The sequence below is a fragment of the Oncorhynchus masou genome, chromosome 31 (assembly GCF_036934945.1).
Source record: "Oncorhynchus masou masou isolate Uvic2021 chromosome 31, UVic_Omas_1.1, whole genome shotgun sequence".
In the NCBI taxonomy this organism is placed as follows: Eukaryota; Metazoa; Chordata; class Actinopteri; order Salmoniformes; family Salmonidae; genus Oncorhynchus; species Oncorhynchus masou.
In genome coordinates, this window is record NC_088242.1 from 80456208 (window position 1) to 80471068 (window position 14861).

A 14861-nucleotide genomic window follows, 5' to 3' on the forward strand; every position below is an offset into this window, starting at 1 on the left:
ATGTTTACCTTTTCTTGTTTAGACAATAGACCACTTTCAACAGGATGTAGAATGAGAGAGGTTGTTTTCTCATGACCAATGCAGTTGTATTGCACTTAGAGTTTGTGTATAAGTTGCTCAGGAAACGATTTCCCAATTTGAGATTGAGGATACGAATAAGATGCACCATGGTAGAATTTTCCAATTAGAAAGAGACAGTTGAATTGCATAATTGACCTCCAGTAATGGTACTCCATTGTTGAAGTTGGTTGGAATTATCATAAGCACTTTTACGGAGAAATGTAAACTTCATCCCAGAAGTAGTTTCTGTTAGCATTTACCTATTCTCTGTTAAAGCGAGAGGTTTTGCTTTTCATGTGCACATTCTTGAGACGTCTGATTAATGGAGCAGTTTGCAGTATGTTTTAAATGGCTTCAAACACACACATGTCCAACTTCCAAGTACGTCAAATGCGAAATAGCTGTGAAATCGGGATGTAATATATTTCTTCTCTCCCAACCAAGTTCTTCAAATTCTATCAACGTTTTGGGGAGAACATGCTGTCACCCTCTATCCCTCTGAAAATGGATCCCTTACCAACCAAGTTTACATACACCTTAGCCAAATACATTTAAACTCAGTTTTTCACAATTCCTGACATTTAATCCTAGTATAAATTCCCTGTTTTAGGACAGTTAGGATCAATCACCACTTCATTTTAAGAATGTGAAATGTCAGAATAATAGTAGAGAGAATGATTTATTTCAGCTTTTATTTCTTTCATCACATTCCCAGTGGGGTAGACGTTTACATGCACTCAATTAGTATTTGGTAGCATTGCCTTTAAATTGTTTAACTTGGGTCAAACATTTTGGCTAGCCCCTCCACAAGCTCCCCACTATAAGTTGGGTGAATTTTGGCCTATTCCTCCTGACAGAGCTGGTGTAACATAGTCAGGTTTGTAGGCCTCCTTGCTCGCACACACTTTTTCAGTTCTGCCCACCAATTTTTTATGGGATTGAGGTCAGGGCTTTGTGATGGCCACTCCAATAACGTGACTTTGTCCTTACGCCATTTTGCCACAACTTTGGAAGTATGCTTGGGGTCATTGTCCATTTGAAAGACCCATTTGCGACCAAGCTTTAACTCCCTGACTGATGTCTTGAGATGTTGCTTTAATATATCCACATCATTTTCCTACCTCGTGATGCCATCTATTTTGTGAAGTGCACCAGTCCCTCCTGCAGCAAAGCACCCCCACAACATGATGCTGCCACCCCCGTGCTTCACGGTTGGGATGGTGTTCTTCGATTTGCAAGCCTCCCCCTTTTTCCTCCAAACATAACGATGGTCATTATGGCCAAGCAGTTCTATTTTTGTTTCATCAGACCAGAGGAAATTTCTACAAAAACTACAAACTTTGTCCCCATGTGCAGTTCCAAACCGTAGTCTGGCTTTTTTATGGCTTGATAAGCAGCCTTTCAGATTATGTCGATATAGGACTCATTTTACTGTGGCTATAGATACCTTTGTACCAATTTCCTCCAGCATCTTCACAAGGTCCTTTGCTGTTGTTCTGGGATTTATTTGCACTTTTCGCACCAAAGTACGTTCATCTCTAGGAGACAGAACTCGTCTCCTTCCTGAGCGGTATGACGGCCGCATGGTCCCATGGTGTTTATACTTGCATACTATTGTTTGTACAGATGAACGTGGTACCTTCAGGCGTTTGGTAATTGCTCCCAAGGATGAACCAGACTTGTGGAGGTCCTAGCTCCTAAAGCCATGACATAATACCTCTAATTTTCCAAGCTGTTTAAAGGCACAGTCAACTTAGTGTATGTAAACTTCTGACCCACTGGAATTGTGATACAGGGAATTATAAGTGGAATAATCTGTCTAAAAACAATTGTTGGAAAAATTACTTGTGTCATGCACAAAGTAGATGTCCTAATCGACTTGCCAAAACTATAGTTTGTTAACAAACAAGAAATTTGTGGAGTGGTTGAAAAACGAGTTTTAATGACAACCTACGTGTATGTAAACTTACGACTTCAACTGTATGTAGTCACCGGCCTGACTGTGTTGTCTGCTGGAGCAGAAGGGAGCAGAGTGCAGTACTAGTGGAGGGGGTTGCACTATGCTGTTCTGCTCTGACTGACTTCCTTTCTGAATCAGGACAGCTGTACCATTAGTGCAACCGTTCCCCTTCTAAAGAGTGTACCAGATGCTCCATTAAAGTCTGACTACCTGATTAGTTTTATTTCCTCCTGGAAAAGGCTTGAAGCGGCTCCTGAAAGCTACGTGTTCTAACAGATCTGCTTTAGAATCTCACAGAGATCCCAACCAAGGGGCTCTCGGTTGTTTTTGGGTGGTTAGTTTTGAACTGTCATGCATTAAAGATAAAAACGGTATTCTGATCTGTAAACATATGTTGAATTCACAGGGAGACTGTGGTGGAGGGCACCCTCACCCACCCGTTTGCCCTCACCCTGTCAGACGAGACTCTCTACTGGACAGACTGGCAGACCCGCTCCATCCATGCCTGCAACAAACACACTGGAGACAAGAGGAGGGAGATACTCAGTGGAATCTACTCCCCCATGGACATCCAAGTGCTGGGTTCAGATAGACAGCCAGATAGTAAGTACTGCTGGGTCCTGATAGACAGTAACTGTTGCTGGGTCCAGATAGACAGCCAGATAGTAAGTACTGCTGGGTCCTGATAGACAGTAACTGTTGCTGGGTCCAGATAGACAGTCGAGACAGTAACTGTTGCTGGGTCCAGATAGACAGTAACTGTTGCTGGGTCCAGATAGACTGTCCAGACAGTAACTGTTGCTGGGTCCAGATAGACAGTAACTGTTGCTGGGTCCAGATAGACAGTCCAGACAGTAACTTTTGCTGGGTCCAGATAGACAGTCCAGACAGTAACTTTTGCTGGGTCCAGATAGACAGTCGAGACAGTAACTGTTGCTGGGTCCAGATAGACAGTAACTGTTGCTGGGTCCAGATATACAGTAACTGTTGCTGGGTCCAGATAGACAGTAACTGTTGCTGGGTCCAGATAGACAGTCCAGACAGTAACTGCTGCTGGGTCCAGATAGACAGTAACTGCTGCTGGATCCAGATAGACAGTCCAGACAGTAACTGTTGCTGGGTTCAGATAGACAGTAACTGCTGCTGGGTCCAGATAGACAGTAACTGCTGTTGGGTCCAGATAGACAGTCCAGACAGTAACTGTTGCTGGGTTCAGATAGACAGTAACTGCTGCTGGGTCCAGATAGACAGTAACTGCTGCTGGGTCCAGATAGACAGTCCAGACAGTAACTGCTGCTGGGTACAGATAGACAGTAACTGTTACTGGGTCCAGATAGACAGTAACTGCTGCTGGGACCAGATAGACAGTCCAGACAGTAACTGTTGCTGGGTCCAGATAGACAGTAACTGCTGCTGGGACCAGATAGACAGTCAAGACAGTAACTACTGCTGGGTTCAGATAGACAGCCAGATAGTAAGTACTGCTGGGTCCAGATAGACAGTCCAGACAGTAACTGCTGTTGGGTCCAGATAGACAGTCCAGACAGTAACTGCTGCTGGGTCCAGATAGACAGTCCAGACAGTAACTGCTGCTGGGTTCAGATATACAGTCCAGACAGTAACTGCTGCTGGGTCCAGATAGACAGTCCAGACAGTAACTGCTGCTGGGTCCAGATAGACAGTCCAGACAGTAACTGCTGCTGGGTCCAGATAGACAGTAACTGCTGCTGGGTCCAGATAGACAGTAACTGCTGCTGGGTACAGATAGACAGTCCAGACAGTAACTGCTGCTGGGTTCAGATAAACAGTCCAGACAGTAACTGTTGCTGGGTTCAGATAGACAGTCCAGACAGTAACTACAGCTGGGTTCAGATAGACAGTCCAGACAGTAACTGTTGCTGGGTTCAGATAGACAGTCCAGACAGTATCTACTGCTGGGTTCAGATAAACAGTCCAGACAGTAACTGCTGCTGGGTTCAGATAGACAGTCCAGACAGTAACTGTTGCTGGGTTCAGATAGACAGCCCAGACAGTAACTGCTGCTGGGTCCAGATAGACAGTCCAGACAGTATCTACTGCTGGGTCCAGATAGAATGACAGCCAGACAGTAACTATTGCTGGGTCCAGCTAGAGAGTCAGACAGTGTCTACAGCTGGGTCCAGATAGTCTGACAGTCAGACAGTAACGAGTGCTGGGTCCAGACAGTAACTAATACTGGGTACAGATAGATAGACAGACAGTAACTAATGCTGGGTCCAGACAGTAACTAATGCTGGGTCCAGATAGATAGACAGACAGTAACTAATGCTGGGTCCAGACAGACAGCAAGACAGTAACTAATGCTGGGTCCAGACAGACAACAAGACAGTAACTAATGCTGGGTCCAGACAGACAGCCACACAGTAACTAATGCTGGGTCCAGACAGTAACTAATCCTGGGTCCAGACAGTAACTAGTGCTAGGTCCAGACAGAGAACAAGACAGTATCTAATGCTGGGTCCAGACAGACAGCCACACAGTAACTAATGCTGGGTCCAGACAGACAACAAGACAGTAACTAATGCTGGGACCAGACAGACAACAAGACAGTATCTAATGCTGGCTCCAGACAGACAGCCACACAGTAACTAATGCTGGGTCCAGACAGTAACTAATCCTGGGTCCAGACAGTAACTAGTGCTAGGTCCAGACAGAGAACAAGACAGTATCTAATGCTGGGTCCAGACCGTATCTAATGCTGGGTCCAGACAGACAGCCAGACAGTATCTAATGCTGGGTCCAGACAGACAGCCAGACAGTATCTAATGCTGGGACCAGACAGACAGCCAGACAGTATCTAATGCTGGGTCCAGACAGACAGCCAGACAGTAACTAATGCTGGGTCCAGACAGACAGCCACACAGTAACTAATGCTGGTTCCAGATAGATAGACAGTCAGACAGTAACTTGTGCTGGGTCCTGACAAACAGCATCTAATGCTGGGTCCTGACAAACAACACGACGGTGTCTAATGCTGGGTCCAGATAGATAGACAGCCAGACAGTAACTAGTGTTGGGTCCAGATAGATAGACAGCCAGACAGTAACTAGTGTTGGATTCGGATAGATAGACAGTCAGACAGTAACTAGTGTTGGGTTCAGATAGATAGACAGCCAGACAGTAACTAGTTTTGGGTTCAGATAGATAGACAGCCAGGCAGTAACTAATGCTGGGTCCAGATAGATAGTCAGCCAGACAGTAACTAATGCTGGGTCCAGACAGACTGCCACACAGTAACTAATGCTGGGTCCAGACAGACAACAAGACAGTAACTAATGCTGGGTCCAGACAGACAGCCACACAGTAACTAATGCTGGGTCCAGACAGTAACTAATCCTGGGTCCAGACAGTAACTACTGCTAGGTCCAGACAGAGAACAAGACAGTATCTAATGCTGGGTCCAGACAGTATCTAATGCTGGGTCCAGACAGACAGCCAGACAGTATCTAATGCTGGGTCCAGACAGACAGCCAGACAGTATCTAATGCTGGGTCCAGACAGACAGCCAGACAGTAACTAATGCTGGGTCCAGACAGACAGCCACACAGTAACTAATGCTGGGTCCAGACAGACAACAAGACAGTAACTAATGCTGGGTCCAGACAGACAACAAGACAGTATCTAATGCTGGGTCCAGACAGACAGCCACACAGTAACTAATGCTGGGTCCAGACAGACAGCAAGACAGTAACTAATGCTGGGACCAGACAGACAACAAGACAGTAACTAATGCTGGGTCCAGACAGACAACAAGACAGTATCTAATGCTGGGTCCAGACAGACAGCCACACAGTAACTAATGCTGGGTCCAGACAGTAACTAATCCTGGGTCCAGACAGTAACTAGTGCTAGGTCCAGACAGAGAACAAGACAGTATCTAATGCTGGGTCCAGACAGACAGCCACACAGTAACTAATGCTGGGTCCAGACAGACAACAAGACAGTAACTAATGCTGGGACCAGACAGACAACAAGACAGTATCTAATGCTGGCTCCAGACAGACAGCCACACAGTAACTAATGCTGGGTCCAGACAGTAACTAATCCTGGGTCCAGACAGTAACTAGTGCTAGGTCCAGACAGAGAACAAGACAGTATCTAATGCTGGGTCCAGACCGTATCTAATGCTGGGTCCAGACAGACAGCCAGACAGTATCTAATGCTGGGTCCAGACAGACAGCCAGACAGTATCTAATGCTGGGACCAGACAGACAGCCAGACAGTATCTAATGCTGGGTCCAGACAGACAGCCAGACAGTAACTAATGCTGGGTCCAGACAGACAGCCACACAGTAACTAATGCTGGTTCCAGATAGATAGACAGTCAGACAGTAACTTGTGCTGGGTCCTGACAAACAGCATCTAATGCTGGGTCCTGACAAACAACACGACGGTGTCTAATGCTGGGTCCAGATAGATAGACAGCCAGACAGTAACTAGTGTTGGGTCCAGATAGATAGACAGCCAGACAGTAACTAGTGTTGGATTCGGATAGATAGACAGTCAGACAGTAACTAGTGTTGGGTTCAGATAGATAGACAGCCAGACAGTAACTAGTTTTGGGTTCAGATAGATAGACAGCCAGGCAGTAACTAATGCTGGGTCCAGATAGATAGTCAGCCAGACAGTAACTAATGCTGGGGCCAGACAGACTGCCACACAGTAACTAATGCTGGGTCTAGATAGATAAGACAGCCAGACAGTAACTAGTGTTGGATTCAGATAGATAGACAGCCGGACAGTAACTAGTGTTGGGTTCAGGTAGATAGACAGCCAGACAGTAACTAATGCTGGGTCCAGATAGATAGACAGCCAGACAGTAACTAGTGTTGGATTCAGATAGATAGACAGCCAGACAGTAACTAGTGTTGGGTTCAGATAGATAGACAGCCAGACAGTAACTAGTGTTGGGTTCAGATAGATAGACAGCCAGACAGTAACTAATGCTGGGTTCAGACAGATAGACAGCCAGACAGTAACTAATGCTGGGTTCAGACAGATAGACAGCCACACAGTAACTAATGCTGGGTCCAGATAGATAGACAGCCACACAGTAACTAATGCTGGGTTCAGACAGATAGACAGCCACACAGTAACTAATGCTGGGTCCAGATAGACAGTAACTAATGCTGGGTTCAGACAGATAGACAGCCACACAGTAACTCATGCTGGGTCCAGACAGATAGACAGCCACACAGTAACTAATGCTGGGTTCAGACAGATAGACAGCCACACAGTAACTAATGCTGGGTCCAGATAGACAGTAACTAATGCTGGGTCCAGACAGACAGTAACTAATGCTGGGTCCAGATAGTTACTGTGTGGCTTTTTAATGCTGGGTCCAGATAGATAGCTACACAGTAACTAATGCTTGGTCTATACAGACTGTAACTCATTTTGGGTCCAGACAGATTGCCAGCAAGACAGTAACTAATGCTGGGTCCAGGCAGACAGTTAGACAGTAACTAATGCTGGGTCCATACAGACTGTAACTCATTTTGGGTCCAGACAGACAGATAGCCAGCAAGACAGTAACTAGTGCTGGGTCCAAATAGACAGCCAGCCAGACAGTAACTAGTGCTGGGTCCAGATAGTCAGCCAGCCAGACAGTAACTAGTGCTTGGTCCAGATAGACAGCCAGGCAGACAGTAACTAGTGCTGGGTCCAGATAGACAGCCAGCCAGACAGTAACTAGTGCTGGGTCCAGATAGACAGCCAGCCAGACAGTAACTAGTGCTGGGTCCAGATAGACAGCCAGGCAGACAGTAACTAGTGCTGGGTCCAGATAGTCAGCCAGCCAGACAGTAACTAGTGCTGGGTCCAGATAGACAGCCAGCCAGACAGTAACTAGTGCTGGGTCCAGATAGACAGCCAGCCAGACAGTAACTAGTGCTGGGTCCAGATAGTCAGCCAGCCAGACAGTAACTAGTGCTGGGTCCAGATAGACAGCCAGCCAGACAGTAACTAGTGCTGGGTCCAGATAGACAGCCAGCCAGACAGTAACTAGTGCTGGGTCCAGATAGACAGCCAGCCAGACAGTAACTAGTGCTGGGTCCAGATAGACAGCCAGCCAGACAGTAACTAGTGCTGGGTCCAGATAGTCAGCCAGCCAGACAGTAACTAGTGCTGGGTCCAGATAGTCAGCCAGCCAGACAGTAACTAGTGCTGGGTCCAGATAGACAGCCAGCCAGACAGTAACTAGTGCTGGGTCCAGATAGTCAGCCAGCCAGACAGTAACTAGTGCTGGGTCCAGATAGTCAGCCAGCCAGACAGTAACTAGTGCTGGGTCCAGATAGACAGCCAGCCAGACAGTAACTAGTGCTGGGTCCAGATAGTCAGCCAGCCAGACAGTAACTAGTGCTGGGTCCAGATAGACAGCCAGCCAGACAGTAACTAGTGCTGGGTCCAGATAGACAGCCAGCCAGACAGTAACTAGTGCTGGGTCCAGATAGACAGCCAGCCAGACAGTAACTAGTGCTGGGTCCAGATAGACAGCCAGCCAGACAGTAACTAATGCTGGGTCCAGATAGACAGCCAGCCAGACAGTAACTAGTGCTGGGTCCAGATAGACAGCCAGCCAGACAATAACTAATGATGTGTCCTATTAGACAGCCTACATAAATGTGTGTGTTCATGTATGATCATCTTGTTTGGATAAAGCAAATCATGTTTAATAAGCGCATGTGGGCTGGGCATTGTAAAGATGCATGACACAACAATAAAATCAATCAGACAACCAGACAGTATGTAGTGCCTTTTCAGTCCAATCTGTACAATATGTTAATGTTAAGTACACATTAATGTCCCCCCAGTACTCTTAGTTTTCTTATGCACAACATAACAGATTGCCTTTGTTTTGTAAGGATATTTTTTAGACTGACCTGATGGACAGTTAGTGTCCATACACAGTAAAATGGGGTCATGGTGTACAATTAATCTGTCAAGAAATGAACATTTTCAAATGTCTGACATTCCTGGCTGGACAAATAAATGTCTGTGCTGTGCAGAAACAGAGATGTTCCAGCACGCTATGATTCCCATCTCCGTGGCATGTGTGTATGCGTGCGTGGGTGTGTGTTGAGACTGGAAGTGACAAACGGATTACTTTGGCAGTGTGTAAACATTGGTGCGCCAGTTATTGTGTGTGTTTGTTTGGGGAATGAATGATAAAGAACTCCACCATTATGGTGGTTTGCTTCTCTCCAGGAGTGTGGGGAGGGCAGGGGATGTAGAGAAAGAAGGGTTCGATTTTTTGAGTAAATGACATGGAAATTGAGGAGGTAGCCTAGTGGTTAGAGCGTTGGGCCAGTAACCAAAAGGTTGCTGGATTGAATCCCGGAGCTGACATGATAAAAATCTGTAATTCTGCCCCTGAACAAGGCAGTTAACCTGCTATTCCCTGGTAGGTCGTCATTGTGATTAAGAATTTTTTTTCTTAACTGACTTGCCTAGTTAAATAAAATTTAATTTTTTTTTATAAACATTGGCCAATAAATCATCACCTTACCTGTATATCAAGCCTCCATAAATCAAATCCAAAAATGTATTGGCTTTTTGTAGACTGCGTGTAAGAGGAGTTTGAGTAGTTTGAATGTAGCCTTGTTGTAATCAGCCTGTAGTGCTGTGTGAAGGGGAGAGGGTTGTTGTTTGCTGCTCTGCTGTGCCAGCCACTGGGCTCTGTAGCTCTGTAGTGCCATGCTGAGAGTAGACAAGGAAAATCTCACCACATGATATCAAACTTTATGGCACAGCTATTGTCCAAGCAGTGATTTTATTGTGGAGGGAAATATCAATGTTGGTCTTGTTTGAAAATGTTTTTCTTTGGTTTTATTTTTAGTCTTTCCAAGTTCTCCATCAATTGTTATGTTGTGAAAATGGTTCTCTGAATATACACCAATGCATATGACTAGATCAGACCCTCCAGGATTATGCAATTCTGTGATAGAATTGTTTTTGTTGAATCATCAATTTCCTGCATATTATGCGTGGGCTTGCAAATTTGACCAATCACTGCAATGTTTCCGCATAAAACATTCAAATCATCACAATAATCGCCTAAAACTGACCCATCACCGCAGTACAAAAAGAGGGCTTGCAATTTTAACCAATCGCATATGTTTTAGTCAGGCAACACATCAACTTTCCCTAGTCAGTGGATTTTCGTGAGAATTTGGACAAAATAATTTAAAAATGTAAAAATTGATGCAGCAAAGTCCTTAACTTTTCCCACAAATATCACAAAAAATCCAAACAAAATTCTGGAGGGACTGATGGGTGTTTGCAGTGTGGATTTCAGTTTTAGTCAGTGAAACTGAAAGGACCCCATCTGTGTTATCTCTTCTGACATTGCTCATTGCACCCACAGTCCATACCCCATGCAGCGACAGCAATGGAGGCTGCTCCCACCTGTGCCTGCTGTCGCCCATGCAACCCTTTTACAGCTGTGCATGCCCCACTGGAGTCAAGCTCAAGGAGGATGGGAAGACCTGTCGCCCAGGTAAGAGACAAGCTGTCTGTAACCATCTAGACCATCATCTGGTGTGGGTTACTAGCTACTCAGTCTTTTATAGGGGGCACTATGCGTCCCAAATGGCACCCTATTCCCTATACACTGCACTACTTTCGAACAGAGTTCTATGGGCCCTGAATTGTCAAAAGTAGTGCATTATATAGGAAATAAGGTGCCATTTGAGACTCGGTCCATACAGTGCCCCCTCAGTGATAACTCCCTTTGCTTATGCTACTGTACATGTGTTGTGGTTTCACAGACATTCCCATCTGGTGTATGGGACATTATTGACATTCCTGAGGTGATTTTAGTTTTGGACCGTCTTGCATTAGGCCTATTGAACTGCAGAGCTGCTCTTAATAATTTCATGTTATCATGTCAAATGTCATTTTGTCCCATTTTCTTTAACTAGATTAGGAAATAAGACAAAGCTCGACTTTTAATTTCATAACTATGTAATTAAGCATAACATTTTGTGGAGAAAAAAAATGTATACAGTCGTTCAATTGAGATATTTGTCTTGGGTGCATTGGCATCCTGTTCCTCGTCAAAACATTAGCATGCCTAACCTGAGAGCCATGACAGAGACCTAATCTCTGACAGATGGCAAGCTTCTGAATGCACAATTTACCCTGCCGTTTGCTCTTCATTTCTATTTCTCTCACATACAGACAGCTACATTTAGGCTAGAAGCATAGCACTCCACCCTTCCTCTCTGCACATTCCCTACTTTCCAGAGTTTACCAAAGACCACATATGAGACAGACTGAGATTCAGGAAGGTTGGACCTCCTCTTTTTTTGCATTGTTATGTTTCTGCTGCTGTCATTCTCCTTGCTCTGCTACTCCAATCTCATTGCCTTGCTTCTGGGCAGAGAGACAATACATAGGTAGCCAGGCCTAATCAGGTCACTGCTCCGTTTGTGTGTGTAGTGGTTACGGCCCGGGCTCATGAAACCTGTTTATTTGACTTGCCCCAGGGTGTGTTTAACATTCCCTCTGCTATGGTCTTGCTCTCTCTCTGGAGGGTCTGATCTCTTAACCCCTCCTGCCCATGACTTAAGGCATCCACATGTTTCCCATCTGAAACAGTTTGTTCATACACTATATATACAAAAGTATGTGGACACCCCTTCAAAATGTATGGATTCTGCTATATCAGCCAACCCGTTGCTGACGGTGTATAAAATCGTGCACAGCCATGCAATCTCCATTGGCAGTAGACTGGCCTCACTGAAAAGCTCAGTGTCTTTCAACGTGGCACCGTTATAGGATGCCAGCTTTTCAACAAGTCAGTTGGTCAAATTTCTGCCCTGCTCGATCTGCCCCGGTAAACTGTAAGTGCTGTTATTGTGAAGTGGAAACTTCTAGGAGCAGGAATGGCTCAGCCGTGAAGTTGTAGGCCACAAAAGCTCACAGAATGGGACCGCCGAGTGCTGAAGCGCGTAGTGTCTGTCCTCGGTTGCCACACTCACTACCAAGTTACGAACTGCCTCTGGAAGCAACGTCAGCACAATAACTGTTCGTCGGGAGCTTCATGAAATGGGTTTCCATGGCCGTATTTCACTGAAAAAATAAACGTCTTGTTTTCGACATGATAGTTTCCGGATGCGGTCATATTAATAATGACCTAAGGATCGTATTTCTGTGTGTTATCATATTATGACTAAGTCTATGATTTGATAGAGCAGTCTGACTGAGCAATGGTAGGCAGCAGGCTTGTAAGCATTCATTCAAACAGCACGTTCGTGCGTTTGCCAGCAGCTGTTTATGACTTCAAGCCTATCAACTCTGGAGATTAGGCTGGTGTAACCAATGTAAAATGACTAGCTAGTTAGCGGGGTGAGCGCTAATAGCGTTTCAAACATCACTCGCTCTGAGACTTGGAGTGGTTGGTTCCCTTGCTCTGCATGGGTAACGCTGCTTCGAGGGTGGCTGTTGTCGTTGTGTTCCTGGTTCGAGCCTAGGTAGGAGCGAGGAGAGGGATGGAAGCTATACTGTTACACTGGCAATACTAAATTGCCTATAAGAACATCCAATAGTCAAAGGTTAATGAAATACAAATGGTATAGAGAGAAATAGTCCTATAATTCCTACAACCTAAAACTTGTTAACTGGGAACATTAAAGACTCATGTTAAAAGGAACCGCCAGCTTTCATATGTTCTCATGTTCTGAGCAAGGAACTTAAACGTTAGCTTTCTTACATGGCACATATTGCACTTTTACTTTCTTTTCCAACACTTTGTTTTTGCATTATATAAACCAAATTGAACATGCTAAATTATTTATTTGAGGCTAAATTACTGATGTATTATATTAAGTTAAAATAAGTGTTCATTCAGTATTGTTGTAATCGTCATTATTACAAATAAATAAATAAAATCTTCTGATTAATCGGTATCTGCTTTTTTTGGTCCTCCAATAATCGGTATCGGCGTTGAAAAATCATAGTCGGTCAACCTCTACTTGAGATGTTGCTTCAATATTTCCTGCTTCATGATGCCATCTATTTTGTGAAGTGCAACAGTCCCTCCTGCAGCAAAGCACCCCCACAACATGACTAACATGACTCTGCCACCCCCGTGCTTCACGTTTTGGATGGTGTTCTTCGGCTTGCAAGCCTCCCCCTTTTTCCTCCAAACATAAAGATGGTCATTATGGCCAAACAGTTCTTTATTTGTTTCATCAGACCAGAGGACATTTCTCCAAAAAGTACAATCTTTGTCCCCATGTGCAGTTGCAAACCGTAGTCTGGCTTTTTTATGACGGTTTTGGAGCAGTGGCTTCTTCCTTGCTGAGCGGCCTTTCAGGTTATGTCGATCTGGGCCTTGTTTTACTGTGGATATAGATACTTTTGTACCAATTTCCTCCAGCATCTTCACAAGGTCCTTTGCTGTTGTTCTGGGATTGATTTGCACTTTTCGCACCAAAGTACGTTCATCTCTAGGAGACAGAGTACGTCTTCCTCCTGAGTGGTATGACAGCTGCGTGGTCCCATGGTGTTTATACTTGCGTACTATTGTATGTACAGATGAATGTGGTACCTTCTGGCGTTTGCAAATTGTTCCCAAGGATGAACCAGACTTGTGGAGGTCTTGGCTGATTTCTTTGGATTTTTCCATGATGTCAAGCAAAGAGGGACTGTTTGAAGGTAGGCCTTGAAATACATCCACAGGTACACCTCCAATTGACTCAAATTATGTCAGGTAGCCTATCAGAAGCTTCTAAAGCTATGACATCATTTTCTGGAATTTTCCTAGCTGTTTAAAGGCACAATCAACTTAGTATATGTGAACTTCTGACCCACTGGAATTGTGATACAGTAAATAAGTGAAATAATCTGTCTGTAAACAATTGTTGGAAAAATTACTTATGTCAAGCACAAAGTTGATGTCCTAACTGACTTGCCAAAACTATAGTTTGTTAACAAGAAATGTGTGGAGTGGTTGAAAAATTAGTTTTAATGACTCCAACCTAAGTGTATGTAAACTTCCGACTTCAACTGTACGTACGGTCACTGTGGGGACAACTTCATCGATGCCCTTATTGATGAAGCCAATGACTGATGTGGTGTACTCGTCAATGCCATCGGAGGAATCCTGGATCATATTCCAGTCTGTGTTAGCAAAACAGTCCTGTAGCGTAGCATCTGCTTCATCAGACCACTTTTTATCGATCTAGTCACTGGTGCTTCCTGCTTTAATTTTTTTCTTGTCAGCAGGAATCAGGAAGATAGAATTATGGACAGATTTGCCAAATGGGAGGGAGAGCTTTGTGTGCGTCTCTGTGTGGAGTGAAGGTGGTCCGTCGTTTTCTTCCCCTCTGGTTGCACATTTAACATGCTGATAGAAATTTGGTAAAACGGATTTAAGTTTCTCTGCATTAATGTCCACGGCTACTAGGATCGCCGCCCCTGGGTGAGCATTTTCTTGCTTGCTTATGGTGAAATACAGCTCATTCAATGCTGTCTTTGTGCCAGCCTCAGTCTGTGGTCGTGAGATGACTTGTTTTAATGTACATTTTTCACTTGAGAAATACTGTACCAAACATCTTAGTTAGATGTAAAATTGCATGACTAAGATGTGCTCGGCAAAAGAGAAGTTCTGACAATTTTGAGGAAGTGTATACTGGCTATGGCGTCTCAAGAAGGACAAACGCTAATTTTTCCGCTTATTTCTCGTTTTTCAAGCAATGGGTGTATGCGAGCACACTAGTTCGGATCGAACCGAACCAGCTAAACCGAAGCACGCAGATGCCTTAAGGAGAGGCCCCACCCACAACCCTCCTCGTGT

The 14861-nt window shown here is 44.7% G+C and overlaps 1 protein-coding gene across 2 annotated transcripts in view; it reads left to right on the plus strand.

Moving 5' to 3' along the window:
* lrp5 (low density lipoprotein receptor-related protein 5) overlaps positions 1-14861 on the plus strand; it is an 85530-nt gene that overhangs the window by 17700 nt on the left and 52969 nt on the right. Inside the window, exons 5-6 of one of the 2 annotated variants that reach the window (XM_064952146.1) lie at positions 2427-2623; positions 10425-10556. In XM_064952146.1, the coding sequence (XP_064808218.1) occupies positions 2427-2623; positions 10425-10556 (329 nt within the window). Of the gene's footprint in view, positions 1-2426; positions 2624-3473; positions 3495-10424; positions 10557-14861 lie in introns of those variants that run through there. The other variant, XM_064952147.1, reaches the window with a different exon arrangement.